This window comes from Grus americana, chromosome 4 (assembly GCF_028858705.1).
Source record: "Grus americana isolate bGruAme1 chromosome 4, bGruAme1.mat, whole genome shotgun sequence".
Lineage (NCBI taxonomy): Eukaryota > Metazoa > Chordata > Aves > Gruiformes > Gruidae > Grus > Grus americana.
Window position 1 is genome coordinate 24,922,245 of NC_072855.1, and position 15,397 is coordinate 24,937,641.

A 15,397-nucleotide genomic window follows, 5' to 3' on the forward strand; every position below is an offset into this window, starting at 1 on the left:
AAGGGGCAGGGAGGAAGCAGAAATACCATCAGGATCTGATAAAAACATAGCTAGATGCCTGGGGACATGAGGAGAGAGCAGCTGTAAAGAAGGGGAGCAGTTTCTGATGTTGTATTTGCATCAATTCAGATGCTCCCCATTCCAGGTAAGGTATTTACACTGGCATGTAACAACTGGCAGGTATTGCCATTGCCAACTATACTGGTATAGTTTCTTGGTATTACAACTAGACATACATAAGACAATTAGCAAGTATTTGTCTAATAGCAGCAGAATTGGGCTAAATCTGACCTTTTCTCAGCTCTTTGAGTGAGAACATGAATGTAAGCAGATATTTGCATTACTCTGAGCATCCCTGCCAGAGTCACTTCTCATCAGATTGTAGCCAGACATCATGCTGGCAGGATGCTCTTCCCCAGCATTGAGAAATGCCACAGCATGCAACCACAATTAGAGGACACAATTGACTCCTGCACAGCAGACACACCTCTCAGCTAGGAGACTGCACTCTCCCTTGGATGCTGTTATGAATAATCCAAAGATACAATACACAGTTTGTACTATTTCATGTACATAGTAATTAGCATTGACTGCTAATGTTGTGATCCCAGGACAAAGAGCACAGTAAGTGCAAAATTTTGTCAATTATTATTATTGCAAATTTCCTGGATAAACACTTAATACATGCATAAATTTTCAGATGATGCCACACAGATAGAGGTTAAAATCATAATGTTACTCGCACTGCTTATTTGGTGAGTAGGCCATAGTTTGGTGATTAGCTGATGCTGTATTGATGGTTCATTGGGCAAGCATAGTGTTTGTTATTTGGGTGTTTGATATGAAATCAATTTGCTCTGCAATCTCCTGAAAAGTGTGGGATTCAGCTAATTAGAAACAATTCTGTTTGTGTCACTGGTTTGCTTTTCCCCCTGCTATGACTGCTCGCATACCTTTATTCCTTTAATCCTTTAAGGATTCTGTTATCCTGTCATGTGTTACCTTGCTGAAGCAAAAACACATTGTGATATCAGAGCTACTTCCTCAGTAACAAAAGAACTACTCTGGCAGAATACAAAGCATCAAAGTTTATGATGACATACCTGAGCAAGTCCTATAAATTCCCAGATAACAAGCAACACATGCTTCTGAGACATGAGAATCTCCAGGTTTTGAATACCTGCCCAGGTTAAAGCCACTTTTCTCCCTTGAAAAAACTACAATAAGCATAAATCAGTTTCATGGCTTCATTGGGAAGAAGCATAAGTTACACCCCCAAGTCCCTACACACAAAATCAACCCTAAACTTCATGCCTTGAATAGCATGTGATAAGTATCAAATTCTTCCCTCACTGAAATAGCCATTGTCTGTAGACAGTGCCAGTGTGTAATACCATCCAGTTTGACGCTTCAGTCACAGAAGCATATAGTGAATCAGGCCATTGCCTCGAACAACATACAATCTAAGGGCTCAGTTCAGCCTGGCCAGGGAGAAAAAGGGGAAGAACCATCTTCGAAAGACTCTTCTCAACAGCTGAAGATAGCCTAAGGATTATTTGCAGTCATGTAATGATGACATTTATCTATGAAAAACAGGGGATCCTACTTGAAAAGGAACAGGCAGAGAGGGGCAATGGGAGTCAAACAGCTAAAGCTGACTGCCATAAGTCACCACTGTAATTACGCTGCAGCTGAAGAAGTTTTATACGAGTCTTTGATGGGTCCCTCCACATCAGCTTATCTTCACAGTTAGCTGTACTAGAGATGCATGCAAACCATTCAGTGGGCAAATAAGGCCCCAGTGGAGGATAAGAGTGGCTTGTAATCCTGTGCAGCTCCCCAGCTTTGTTTGTAAAGTAAATGAAAAGAGCACATTTGAGGGGGAGGAGTAGCAAGGGTAAGGACAGGCAACAATAACCTTGGCAATAACCTTGTGCTGGGAGGATAGCATAAGGCTCTCTCTGGCAGACACTCCAACACTCCTTATTCCCAAATATAAAGCCTGCCTGCCTCCCTCAAAAGAGGAGGGTAAACCAAGCTACACCAAGAAAAACATTTACACGGTTCCCTTTTCCTGCAGAGCAATGCAGACAGCAGGGACTGCAGGGTGACTCGAAGTCGATCCGCAGGTCATGCTCCATCAGCGGGATGGCACAGCCAGGTATTCTCACGAGGGCTGGACTGCACAATGGCCGAAGTGTGCAAATGACACTTCAGTACTCCACTGAAAGTGTAGACAAAGAGAGTGAAGTCAATTCAGCTACAGAAAAACAGACAAAAAGAACCCATGAGGGTAGGACCCACTTCCTATAAGGGAGCATCTCATGGTATTTCTTCAGGTTAGTTCATTTATTTTAGATTATATATGACAATTCAGTTGTTCCCTGAAGCACTTATAAAATTTCCAGAGTAAGAATCAGTCAGAAAAATGGAATGTAGACAGATTTCAGTTCAGCTTTAAGTATTGGTCTTAATGCAGAGTTAAGCACAGACTAGTTACCAAATTGTCGCCTCCATAACAACTATGCTGAGAGTTGCCAAAGGTTCTAGACACTTGTTGAAAAAGATCAGGCATTCTACATAGTTTTATTTTTCACAGATTTTTTTGGCTGTCCCCTACATGCTAAATATTGCTGTTCCAGCCAAACCAGGCTGTAACTTTCAGGTACAAGAGTAGAGCTGGTCTGGAATTTTGTGGAAAAGTAATTTGTTTTCAGAAGACATTCATCTGTCACCTCCAAAGGTTTCATCAGTGGCATTAGTCTCCACAGAGCATTAGCAGGAAAGAATTCTGGGCCCAGAACTGGTGGTTTCTTTTTTTTTTTTTTCCTCTCTCTCTTTGGAGAGAGATTCTGGCCTCAGAATTTCCGTAAGGTCAGCAGAAAAAAGCCACAGGATTTGAAGAGTTCTCTGTACTTCAAGCAAAGTGAGACAGTTCTTACAGATTATATTCACCCAAAAGTAGTGATCAGCCTGCACAGTGTGTGGCTAATTAAGTTATGTCCCTGCTCTTTCTTCCTTTACAAACTTTTGCCCATTATCTTCTCTCCCTCTACCACAGGCTGGTGGTTTTTTCTACAGTATGTTTACTAGTTTACTAAGTTTCTAAATACAGTTCTTTTTAGCTCTACCATCTGTCCCACAGTCTTTATGAGGAATGCAAAGCACAGCAGGGAAGATGGTGAAGACACTGGCAGGTTCTAGTCTGAAAGGTGCCTCTACTGGAAAAAGTGAGCAGAAAGGGGTGCCCCAGGCCCCTGGGAGTTGCATCATTCAGGCTCAGCAGCCCAGATAATACACACAGAGGAAAAAACTCTTTTACTTTGTAATCTAGAGTGGGAAGGGATGGAGGAGAGAGAAAAGCCAAAGAAACAGCAAAAACTCATAAAGCACCAGGGTGTGGGGAAGGAAAAACCCAAACAAAAAACCCAACTGGCTTATAAAAAGAATGGTCCAGGTCAAAAGTCACCAAGCCAGAGTTTATCAGATTGAGACCTACTGGAAAAGCTATTTTAATATGCTCTCCCCCCACCTTTCTGCCTCTGCTCCTGGAGGGGTTCAAAAAAAAAAAATCAAGACAGAAGAAAAAACGTACCATGAACAAAAATAAGATTGGCCTTTTTCTGTTTCTATGTAACCATCCAAGAACATAGAGAAAGGTCGTCAAATCATTTCTATTTCTCAAAAATGTTTGCCCTTCCCTTTTCATGGCATTATCTTTCATTTGCCTTTTGTTTATTCATAACACATCTACAGTTTAAATAGACAATACAAGCTATGTTATTACATAATTTAAAATCAGATACGTTGTGTTTCTTAAATCTGATAAGCAAAGCAGACTTCGCTTAAAGCACATTCTGGCTTGTAATGCAAGGTTATGTTTTTGGAGTCACACGCTATTCTTGTTATCCTCAGCAAGGTCTCACACTTTAAAAAAAGTCCCTTTTCATTCTCTTAGCAGGTGCCACCACAAAAATATTCAGCATTTTTCAGCATTTGCTTTACTGATGAGATTGGTGTTCTGCTCTCCTCAAATTGTCTAATTACTACCTCCTTTATAATCAGAGTAGGATTTTTTTTCCAACTGGTTTTAAAATAGTTGCTCTTCTGTATCATTTTCTTTTAAAGGAAGAAAGTCACTCTTGCATGACATCAGGTCTTCCTGGTCTCTCTGTGCGCACTCATTTAACACATTGCAAGGACATTCTATCTAGACTATCTTTTGCATGGCCCACTAAATGGCTGCTGGGGTGGCTGGGGGAAACACAGAGTTGGGCCTCTTCCATCTGTCTCACTGCAAAGTATCGTAACTTTAACTGAAGCAAGCACTGACACTGAATATGCAAACCACAAGGCTATCCTACTCTCTCATGCTGCAAGAATCTGATTATTTTGTAGAAACTTCTACAAGCTCAACCTCAGAGATACACTTTAGAAGATTCATAGAATAGAATCATAGAATCATTTAGGTTGGAAAAGGCCTTTAAGATCAAGTCCAACCATTAACCTAGCGCTGCCAAGTCCACCACTAAACCATGTCACTAAGCACCGCATCTACGTGTCTTCTGAATACCTCCAGAAATGGTGACTCAACCACTTTCCCTGGGCAGCCTGTTCCAATGCTTGACAACCCTTTCAGTGAAGAAGTTTCTCCTAATATCCAATCTAAACCTCCCCTGGCACAACTTGAGGCCATCTCCTCTTGTCTTATCACTTGTTAGTTGGGAGAAGAGACCAACACCCACCTGGCTACAACCTCCTTTCCGGTAGTTGTAGAGAGCAAGAAGGTCTCCCCTCAGCCTCCTCTTCTCCAGGCTGAACAACCCCAGTTCCCTCAGCCACTCCTCATTAAGACTTGCGCTCCAGACCCTTCACCAGCTTCGTTGCCCTTCTCTGGACGCGCTCCAGCGCCTCAATGTCTTTGTTGTAGTGAGGGACCCAAAACTGAACACAGCACTCAAGGTGCGGCCTCACCAGTGGTGAGTACAGGTGGACCATCACTTCCCTAGTCCTGCTGGCCACACTATTCAGCGGCTACTCAAAGCTGGAAAGTGAAAGTTCAAAATTAAACAGAGTAGAAAAAAAATTAACTCTACACCTCTCATTTCTCTCACCTGAACAGCTCTATCTCCTTCCTGTAAATGCTCCAAGTTTTCCAGTGCATGTATAAAAAAAAAATTAAAAAAATCTGTACATTTTAGTAGAGCTTTAATGCCAGATGATGTGTTAGTGTTCAGGATTAAATGACTGCATAATAACCAGTGACAGAAATTTATAGGCCTTCAGGAATTTCATGATTGAGAAAGAATGATATCTAGGATTAATGGTAATTTGATCTGAATTCTGAGGATATAAGTGTTAAGGCCAAGCATTTTATGCTGCTTTAGACCGGCAGCCTGCTTTTTTGGGGGGCACTAGCCCTGAAAGTTTTCTGCAATGGAGCATTCCACATCACATCATATTCATCTCAAATTATCAATTTAGCAGCACAGAATACCTAACAGAATAAACGTCTTAAAAGGACAAAAAAAATTTAACATAAAAGGATGCAATGTTTCTAAACTCAGTATCAAATAACATACCATTATCCATTGCTTGAGCTCTCTAACCCTTTTTTGTTGCAAGTCTGTAGAACATGCTTGATTCAAACTGCTCCACACAGGAGCCTATTAAAACTACTTATCCATTGATGGAACTATGAACATCACACAATACACAAGTCTTTAGAGCAATGTAGCTAAAACAAGATAAGTAGGATTAAAGCATGCCTTTTCATGCTATAAAAGCAATTTGTTCCCCAGACTTATTTGCTAACCTGACTTGAAAGATTATCATAAATATGAATGAAAAGGAGGAAAGGAACCATAACAACAGCGTTTAGACAGTGACATTGTAAAACCATATTCCTTTTTCAGGGATGTGAAATAATTTATAAGATAATACAACATATTTTCCATATGTAACAGTTTATTCATGCCAGAGGACAGATCAAGTTGTAACTAATCAGTGGAAAAGCTTAATGCAGTAGCTGCAGAGATAATTCAAACAGTAACTGTAATTAAAAAAACCAACCAGAAAAGTGCTTCCTTGAAAACAACAACAATAATTTCCATTTATAATCGCCTTCTATTCACGATCACAAGCATCTTTACAACAGAATAAAGGACAGCAATTAGCACTTCCCAATGTTTAAAATCTATGAACAAAATTTTGTGATTTTTAAATCACAAAAACTTATAAATAAAAGCACTGAGTAGGAAATTTGTCAAATAAAAGTTTAAGCAGAAGCAGCCTGACCTGAAGTGGCCACACCCAGCTAGAAGGAGTATCTGTTCTCAGAACTGGTCTGCATACAAACCAGGACTGGTTTCGCCAAATCTATCAACTTTAAAGCCAAGCCAAGGCTGCATGGGCATTTCAGTGGGCTCACATGGCAACTGACAGCAACTGAAGTTATCATAACTTAACAGAGCTGAAATAATATTTGCATACTCTTAGCCCATGGCAAGCATGAGAGATGGTAAGAGTCTGTATAGAAAGAGGCTTAACATAAACCAAGTTACATTGCCTTTCCCATGAACAGAGATCACACGCAGACTTATCTAACACATGGTAACCTGCCAACCACTGAGACTTGAAGGCTGAGTCTATCAACAGCTGGTCAACTCTATGCACTTTTTGTTCTCTCAGTTTAGAAGCAAGTTTAAGCTAAAACTAAAAGATGTCAAACAAAAAAAAAGTCAACATAGGGCTTAGCTCAACTGAATCAGCTTCAAATCAGTCTTAACCTAAAGAACAGGTATAGCTAATTCAGCTTTTAACATGATCAAAGCAAATTGTATTAAGAATTCCTCTTTGGCTGGAAAAGATGGATATGCCAGCCAGCTCAAATAAGCCCCATATCTCGTCAAGCCTGTCCAAACGCCTTTGTACTGTAGAGCAACTGCACACAAGGAGGGTTTGTATACATAACCACCTTACCAATTACTGCATTCTCTTCAGATGAAAAACCCTGTATCAGAATTCTGGCTATGACATTGTTGAGGGGTGGGGGACAACAACACACAGCACAAGATCAGCAGAAGTGTGAAAGGGAGAATGCATTTAAGGAAGAAAGAGAAGCAGCACCAAGACAAACGAAGCAAAGCAGCTGGCTTACAAGCCATCCCAACAGGCACCAAGCTACAACAAGCTGGCTACTCCCGATAGAAGTTTCTGCTCCAAAACAGTTCACATGCAGACAAAGACAAAAAGCATAGGTAGGAGCAGCTACACCCTAGATAAAACCAGCTGCTGAATAGTTATAGGCCCTCAGAGGCTCCAGGGATGAGGGGCTTGACCTCAGGCCTTTTGTTCAGCACTAACACCAGAGGAAGTCAGATTTTAGAGGAAAAAAGTGAGACAAGAAGCCTTTACAACAGATAGTTTTGATTATAATTTCTGCTGGCATAATCGCTGGTGTGTAGCTCAGGCCATGCTTGGTAAGAATAAATCAATACTACTTTCCATTGGTGTTTTGTGAATAAATCACTCTAGAAAATACCCTGACCTTGCAGCATCAATTTCTGTTTTATGGGAAGTGAGCTGCTGTCCTTAGGCAATAGTAAAAGTATGCAAGGTTGTAGAATATCTCAAGAGAAAGTCTGAGTAATGATGGACAAAACACATTAGCAGCCTGTCCTGACTTGATTTACTTGAAATAAGATAGTCCCAACCCATGAATAATGATTTTTTTTTTTCCTAGGATTTTGGGATGTTCAGATCTGTGTCTTCACTTTAGGTTCAGAACATAAAAGTTCTCAAGGGTTCAAATTAGCAAACTATTTCTTCCCATAATAAAAGACTTTGGCACATGAACCATGTAACATAGCTCTTAGCATCTCACTGGGTCAGGCAATGACACACATACACAGAAAGCTTGCAATATAGAGAGATGTAGCAAAACGTGAACACTCTGCTAGCTCTTGTTAAACACTGAAGAATTTACCATAGTAAAAAGCAGGTGCAACACACTGCATATAATAAAGTGCCAATCCCAGCAATGTGTCTAATTAAGAGACAGTTCCACAAAAATGTCACCTCAGTGCTCAGTAGCTGTCACAGAGCCAACTGAGTGGGGACAGGATTATTAGGAAAGAATAAATCTGTGGTTCCCCACACCTTGAGAACTCTGCATTTGTGGTTCCCACACCTCACCTAAGAAGGATGTTAAAATGCAAAAGGCCCAGAGAACCATCACAAGGACAATTTATAGGCATGAAACAACAACGTTCAAGTCAAACAAAAGCAGGTACCTCTTCACACAGGCAATGGTGGGCTGTGAAACTCCTGAGTAAAGGGTGCTGTAGATGCTAACAGTTTACTGGAGTTCAGAAGACAACTAGACAAATTAACGGAAGAGAAGTCCATCAACAGTTGCCAAATACAAAAAAATAAAAAATAAAATAAAAAAATTTAAAAACCCCACCAATACTCTCTGACTTAGGCATCTCCGAATCAAAAATGCTTAGGAAAATAGTCTTGGAGAACACCACTGTTTAAGAACTGTTAAATTCTTCCCTAGACTTTTCCCCAAATAAAGGTCACTGTCAATGGAAGATAACAACCCAGAAAGACCTTGAACTGTACTGCATCCATTCTTGTGTAGGCATCTTTCTTTTTAATAAAATCCTTCTAAACACGAGCATCATTTTCAATGCAATTGCCCATACATTAATTTCATAATGCTTCACTCACTTCCCCTCTCCCTTGCCTTCCCTCTCTCTCTTTTCAGATTAAAGAAAATCCAGATGGGGTGCAGGTGCTGCAAAATGATACAAAGGTACAACAGAACAAGAGTTGCTTAGACTGAATAAAATAAATGCATTAAAACACATGTCTGTGCTCCCCTACACCTGTTGCTTAAATTAAGCCTATTTACAAGGTTGGAGTTTTCCCCAAAGTTTACAGTATCTTTAAAGTCATGCCAGAGCACAGGCATACTGATTTCCTATGAATGTCCTTTTGATTTACTGTAATTGAAGTCCATTTCTATAATTCCTATCCCACAGAAAAAATGTATAGCATTGAAAACCTCATCTTTAGCAAAGCTTTTTCTCATTCAGGTAGCATGACCTTCCATCAAGTCTGTAGAACGAGGAGCACAGACTTTGTCAGATCTTCCCTTTCTCCTAAGCAATGAAAACTAACTGCAGATCCTTGCCTCCATCATAACTTTTAAATGTAGTTAGTTGTAGTAGCTAGAAGTGCCCCAGGAGAAGGAGACTAGCTAGTTTTAGAAAGACAACACTTCAGCCCATTTGACAGTTATTCTTTCCCTTGGGCACATCTCTAGAACGGGTAAGGGGGAAAGAAAACTGGTGCTAGGAGAGAAAGAGGGGAGATGAAGAGAGAGAGGCTCTGGAATAAATAAGTCAAGGAAAAGTTAGCAACAAGAGAAAAAAAATAAGGAAAAAGAAGTGGACAAAAATTAAAAAAGGACAAAAAGACTTGAAAGGAAGAACACCAGGGAAAAAAGGGAGATATTTTAGCAGCTACATGAGGACATTAATTAACAATATATGTGATGTCTATTCATTGTATAATCAGCACACACACCCCCCCCCCCCCCCCCGTGAAAATAAAAAATAAAGCTGGAAACATGCAACAACCAGCACGAGGTTCTCTGACATCCTCCTTGTGCTCCTGGTGAATCTCACTACAAGGGTTAGTTATGGTCAGTCCCAGGAGACAATAGCACGGTTCAGCATTTCCATTTGGTTAGCCCATTCTCAGGACCCCAGGTGAAGCTTAGAGACACCAGTTCCTCGAGATCTCCATCTTAAAAATTAAGCTTAATTCTTTTTCTAATTATATTGATTAACAGCATAATTAACATTTCCTCTATAAATTTTCCTTACTCCAGCTATATTTTTGATCCAGAAGAAGTACAATCGCCTGGATGCATTCATGAAGTAAACAGCTACAAACGCAATGAGCAAGGCAGCAATAAAGCCAAATTCAAAGAGAACAGTGAAATTCAAGAACACAAAAATGAATTCCAGAAGGATGAGCTAAACAGAACAGAAAATAAAACCCAGGTAAATAGCACAAAAAAACCTCTCTGCAACCACGAAGGCAATGATTTTCAAGAGGATGGCCTTGTGAAGTGTGTTGCAAAGCTCGATGTTGCAGTCAATGGTGGCAATTCCTGCACTGGAGCGCACGCCATGCCCAATCCCAACACAAACCCAGTGAAAGAAGCCAGTGAACAGGGACCCTCCAGCCAGTCAGCAGAGTCTCCTTCAGCCAGCAACAGAGACTTACACACCAAATTAAATAGGTCTGGCCAAGAACTTGACCTAGAGGCAGGCAGTCAGAGGAAGGCAGCCTGCAATGAGCCAAACAGTATTCAAGATGGGAACTCCCGGTCTGCAGATGACAGCATCTTTCTCAAAGGAAGTGCAATACTGGAAACACAAAACAATGCCATACAACTGCCAGATGGTGATTATCCCCAAAATGGCAATCAAACCAGGAACTATGTTGAAAAAGATAGTTTTTCAGTCAACTGTGCACATTCAGATCAAAACACTGTGCCTTCAGCAGTACAGGACCAGGACCCTTGTGTAACCCCATCTTTGCCTATGCAGGAGAGCAGTATTGAACCTTTTAAAACTGACTCTGCAAATTTGAGTGATGGCATTCCTGGTGGTATCACTACCATGGCTGTAGCAGAGGCACCCACACACCCCAACCACAAAGACATCAATGGAGAAATTGAGGACGAAGATGCAGAAGTAGCAGCAGCTCTGGCTGCACTGGAAGCTGCAACTGCAGGGGAAGACCTGGAAGATGACTATGAGTACTAGATGAAGGTTTCTTTCTAATACACTGGGTAAGATCCAGATTTTATTTCTGGATCTATATGAACACATGTACAGCACATGTGGACAGCTGTTATGAACAGCATATGTAAAAGGAGTTGGGACTAAACCTACATCCCTTCAGCTGTTTTATACAGCCTTTTAATTTCTACTGCCGAAGGTAAAGAAGTGCTCCCTTGGCTAATTGGTAATACTAACACTCTTCTCTATGGGACCAACCAGGAGGGCAAAGCATCATTCCTTCCACACAGGATATTCTGCTGTATACCCACCTCATCTGGACTCATGCAAATGGTTCCTTCGGTTTTGACCCTCAAGAGGGTCTGTGCACACTGCATGTTCCAGGTTCAGAAAACTGCCATTATTTAAAACAGAACTATAGAAGCCATGGAGCTAGAAACCACAGATTTTCATCATGTTAGCATAAAAAATAAAACTGACCCAAAGTTCTATGATCTAATGAAGTATTAAATACAGAAGGCAGCTTGGCTTGCACTTCACTGCAGTTGCAGTTCCATTCCAGTTTAAGCCTAAATCTGTGCATGTGCAGCCTGCATTAGGATGATAACTTCGCCTCTTCCCTTACACCTCCCCTGGACTTTGTTTAATACCCTAAGTGACCTGCTCGAGTTCATTAAAACAGCAGAATCCTAGCCAAATACAAAAGAGTGGGTAGCTTTCTGTTGGTTTAGTAAGCTGAAGTAGCTCACGTAAGAATTGCACACACACTATCAGAGGTGCTGGAGAGGGATCAAAACTCAGTACTACCAGTTTGGATAGATTAAAACTGTTGTAAAACTACAGCCTGAGACTTCTCAACTCTGCTAAATTTTCTAGGCATACATCACTTGCCTTAACAATACAGTTTGCAAACAGGTTGTATCTCAAACTTCCCCAGCAAGATGCGTTTTGTTCATATACAAACAGCAAGAGCCAGTGTGGACCCATCCCTGGCTCTGCTGCAGTCCTTAAACTTACAGTAGGAAAGGGATTGAGCTTCCAAGTTGAATTAAGCATAAGATCTGAAAATACCAGAGCTGCATTCCTGGAGAGTTTACCCTTTCTCTCATCTTCAGACTAGCACGTCTAGTTTGCCTCCCTCCTTTCTTATGGGAAGCAAAGGAGAGAGACACCAACCTGGTGCTGCCATTTCATCAAAAGTGGGATCTTAATGGTTGAAATAGAAAGTGCTTGACATTTTATACTGAAATTTTGTGGTTTCTGAGTCTGTTATAAACTCTTAATAAATTTTTTTAATCATATGAAAAATCATCTGGTGGCTTTTGTGCTTTATGCATTTTCTGATTATGTAATAGTTGCATAAAAGAAGTGCTATAAGATATATCCTTCATTAGATATATAAAAAGCACCAACTATGTATTTGCCAACAGTATATGTCAAATCCTAATCTAAACATTAACACATATAAGAATCAGAATATTAGGAGGTGGGTTTTAAGTAATGTCTAGATACTTAAATTATTTCTGTTTAAATGCAGCTTCCCTCTTTTCTTCCAAATACTGCAAGCCCAAATCAAAATTTCAATTTCTCAAAACATTAATGATATCTCTAAGAGCAATTAAAAAAACCCTAAAGTCTCGGTTTCAAGAGAACTATATTCAGTTACAGATGAAAGTTACCACATTGTATCTGTAAAATAAAAAAGCTTTATATGTTTTTAAGATATTGTAGTACTGTTGATTTCTGTACCACTTTCCTACTTTAAAAGGCCATTCTAACCATTTTCATAAGTGCATACAAGTTTTACACGTACATTTGTGTATCAGAGATCACTGTAATACTGAACAACAGTGAAAACTACTTGCACATTGCATATTACTAGTTATGGTTATGACAGGACATAGCATATGTCTGCTTTTGTATTGTGAGGGCCCTGAGGGCATCACAAGGCCTGATTGTCCCTGCCCACCCCCAGGGGCTCCCCCTGCCCCGTCCAGGGCCCAGGACCCCATGTCACACACACCCCCCCCAGGGCCATCAGACTTGGACCCAGCTCCCCACAGCCCTGCCCAGCCTGGCCATCGGCCCCACTGAGCAGGGCCTACCCACATGCTGACAGCCCAGCCCCAGGGAGGTGCCCCATGCCCAGAGCTGGGGTTACCCAATGCCCCCCACCCTGCCCCGCTCCCCGGCGGGACAGCGGGTCAGGCCTCAGCTACGAGGTCCAGCCCTGCGTCCCCAGGGAAGGCTCCACCGCTCTCTCACGTCCCAGCCCCAGACAGCCGCCAGCCTCTGCGGCACCAGGACACGAACCATGAAAAATGAGTCAAGTAAAAAAAGAAAAATGCAGCGAACACCCCAGGAAACTTACCTGATTTTTCAACATCCACTTAATTAGATTTTTCTAACCTGAACTCCAAAGTGAACTTCGAGTACAAATCACAACAAGTTTTCATCTTGCTCCCTGAGAATTAAAATACACTAGAGGAGAGCACCTTGTCCCCATGGCTTGGTCAAACCCAACCAGTGCCCTGGACATGCCAAACTGGGCATCCCTTCTATGGGCAACTGCCCACAACTGTAGACCACCGGACTTAAATCCTCTGCACGAGATCAGCTGGGCCACAAACATAGCATCTCTTGTAGCCCCAGTTTTCATTGTCTAAAATGTAAGAAAGGCAAAAAACAGTGTAAAGCAAGTACGCTCACTGCATCGGAAATAACTGGTTAATGCTTCTCTTAACCAAAAAAAAAAAAAGCCAAGCATATGCATACCTCAAATCTGCAGGATATGGAAAGCTTCCATAAAATAAATTTCTGAGGTATCACCAACATTCAGACTTATCTGTTGTCTAAAAGTGTCCTGTGCAGTTGGGTTTTTTTTGTAAATAATATATATATATATAGTTTTTGTATTTATATATGTGTTTATTTCCCTTCAGCTCTACTATGTCACAGCTGAGTGTCAGGGATTCTTAACCATTTCTCAGACTGCAGGACACTTTTCACAATAAATGTGAAAGAGAATCAATTATATCAAAAATAATTTTTAAATACCACTATTTCCTCCATAAAAATCAGCTTTTAAATAATTATGTGAGAACCAAAACTTATTCAGTTCCCTCAGGTGTTGATGCAAAGAAACACAGACACTGCTAGCTTGAACAATGCATTTTGCTCAGACAATTGTGAGAGTAAAATTTAGTATCTTGAGAAAACAGAGGAAGTCACAGGAAAAAAGTTACTGTAATCAAGAGTAAACTGTGTATTTTAAGACTTCTCTCAAAAAACTACACAGCTTTTAAGACACCTCTTCCTCTTTACCCTGAACACCCTAACTTCAGATACCCATCAATGATGTTTCCTGTATTCAGAGGGCTCACTTATGAAGTTGAGCTTAAATGTTTCAGGTTTCCTTTGATACAAAAGGAATTAATAAAGGAGCTGGTTAGCCAATATCTATTTTTAATGTTTCTGTATTTTATGCAATTCTATATAGGCAAGTGTGAAGACATATGTAGCAATAAAGAACAGGCAACAGGATGGGAAACTATTATCAGAGCTGGTATTTCTAGGAAAGATTTTGCATCTTGCAAGCTCATGTTTTACTCATTCTCCAAAGCCAGTAACACAGCTTAAAGGAAAATTGTAATCTTTCCATATAAAAGCAAAGAGACATTGAGCACCTTCACTTTTAGTGGCAGGTCACCACTAGATTATGAAAAAAAATTTCCAGATCCCTGCAGATTCCACATGACAACAGGAGTGGAAGATTGCCCAGTCCACCCAGCTCAAGGAAGTTAATTATTTCCTAGAGAAAACATTATGGGGGAAGTTTGTTTGCAGAGCAACAAGAGAATCCAAAATAAGATACTACATAACTCTTCAGTTCAGCAAACAAAACCCTAACAAGAAAGCAGGAACCTGGAAATAGATAAATTCCACACGGAGATTTTTATTATTTTCTTTTCAAGAACAAAAGCAATCAGCTAGGCAAGTGTTGCTATGGAGACTTCCTATTAAAAATTAAAATCCAGAAATAGAAAGTCTATTTTATTTTCTAAAACATACTTCAGATTTGATTGCTTTAAAGTAATTTAAAAATACAATTTTTATCATAATTTAAATCATGAAACAAGAAACACTGACTTAAAATTAATCTTGACCTTATGATGTATTTTTAGTTTCAATTTCCTAAATGTGATTTAATTTTCCAAAAGATTAATTCTTGCCGATGTATCACATTTTGCTAAATGAGAATAGAATATCTCAAGATTTATTAAGGTCTATATAGTATTTCCTATATTTGTCCAAATGCCTACATTGTACATTTTAATTACATTGAAACAATGAAGCTTAATAGATTACTTATCTAGAATTGTGATATCTCTCATTGTGTGTAGGATGGAAGTTTGAATCCATGTAAATTGCACAAGAGCATCACTTTAAAATTAAATGTATTAGGACTTCTTTAACATGCTTTATTTTAAAAGGAAGTTTTATCAACAGAACTGTTTCAGACATTGTGTCCTTCTAGGTTTTAGAACATCTATATCATACAATGTTTAAGA

At 40.1% G+C, this 15,397-nt stretch overlaps 1 protein-coding gene across 6 annotated transcripts in view; it reads left to right on the plus strand.

The window, feature by feature from the left end:
• The window catches only part of C4H4orf19 (chromosome 4 C4orf19 homolog), a 45,183-nt gene extending 33,058 nt beyond the window's left edge, over positions 1–12,125 (plus strand). For 5 of the 6 annotated variants that reach the window (XM_054825477.1, XM_054825478.1, XM_054825476.1 and 2 more), the window contains 2 exons: positions 8,774–8,821; positions 9,905–12,125. In XM_054825477.1, coding sequence (XP_054681452.1) covers positions 8,790–8,821; positions 9,905–10,850 — 978 coding nt within the window. In that variant the 5' untranslated portion in view covers positions 8,774–8,789 and the 3' untranslated portion in view covers positions 10,851–12,125. The remainder of the gene's footprint in view (positions 1–8,773; positions 8,822–9,904) is intronic. The other variant, XR_008577114.1, reaches the window with a different exon arrangement.
• Positions 12,126–15,397: the final 3,272 nt, after the last annotated feature.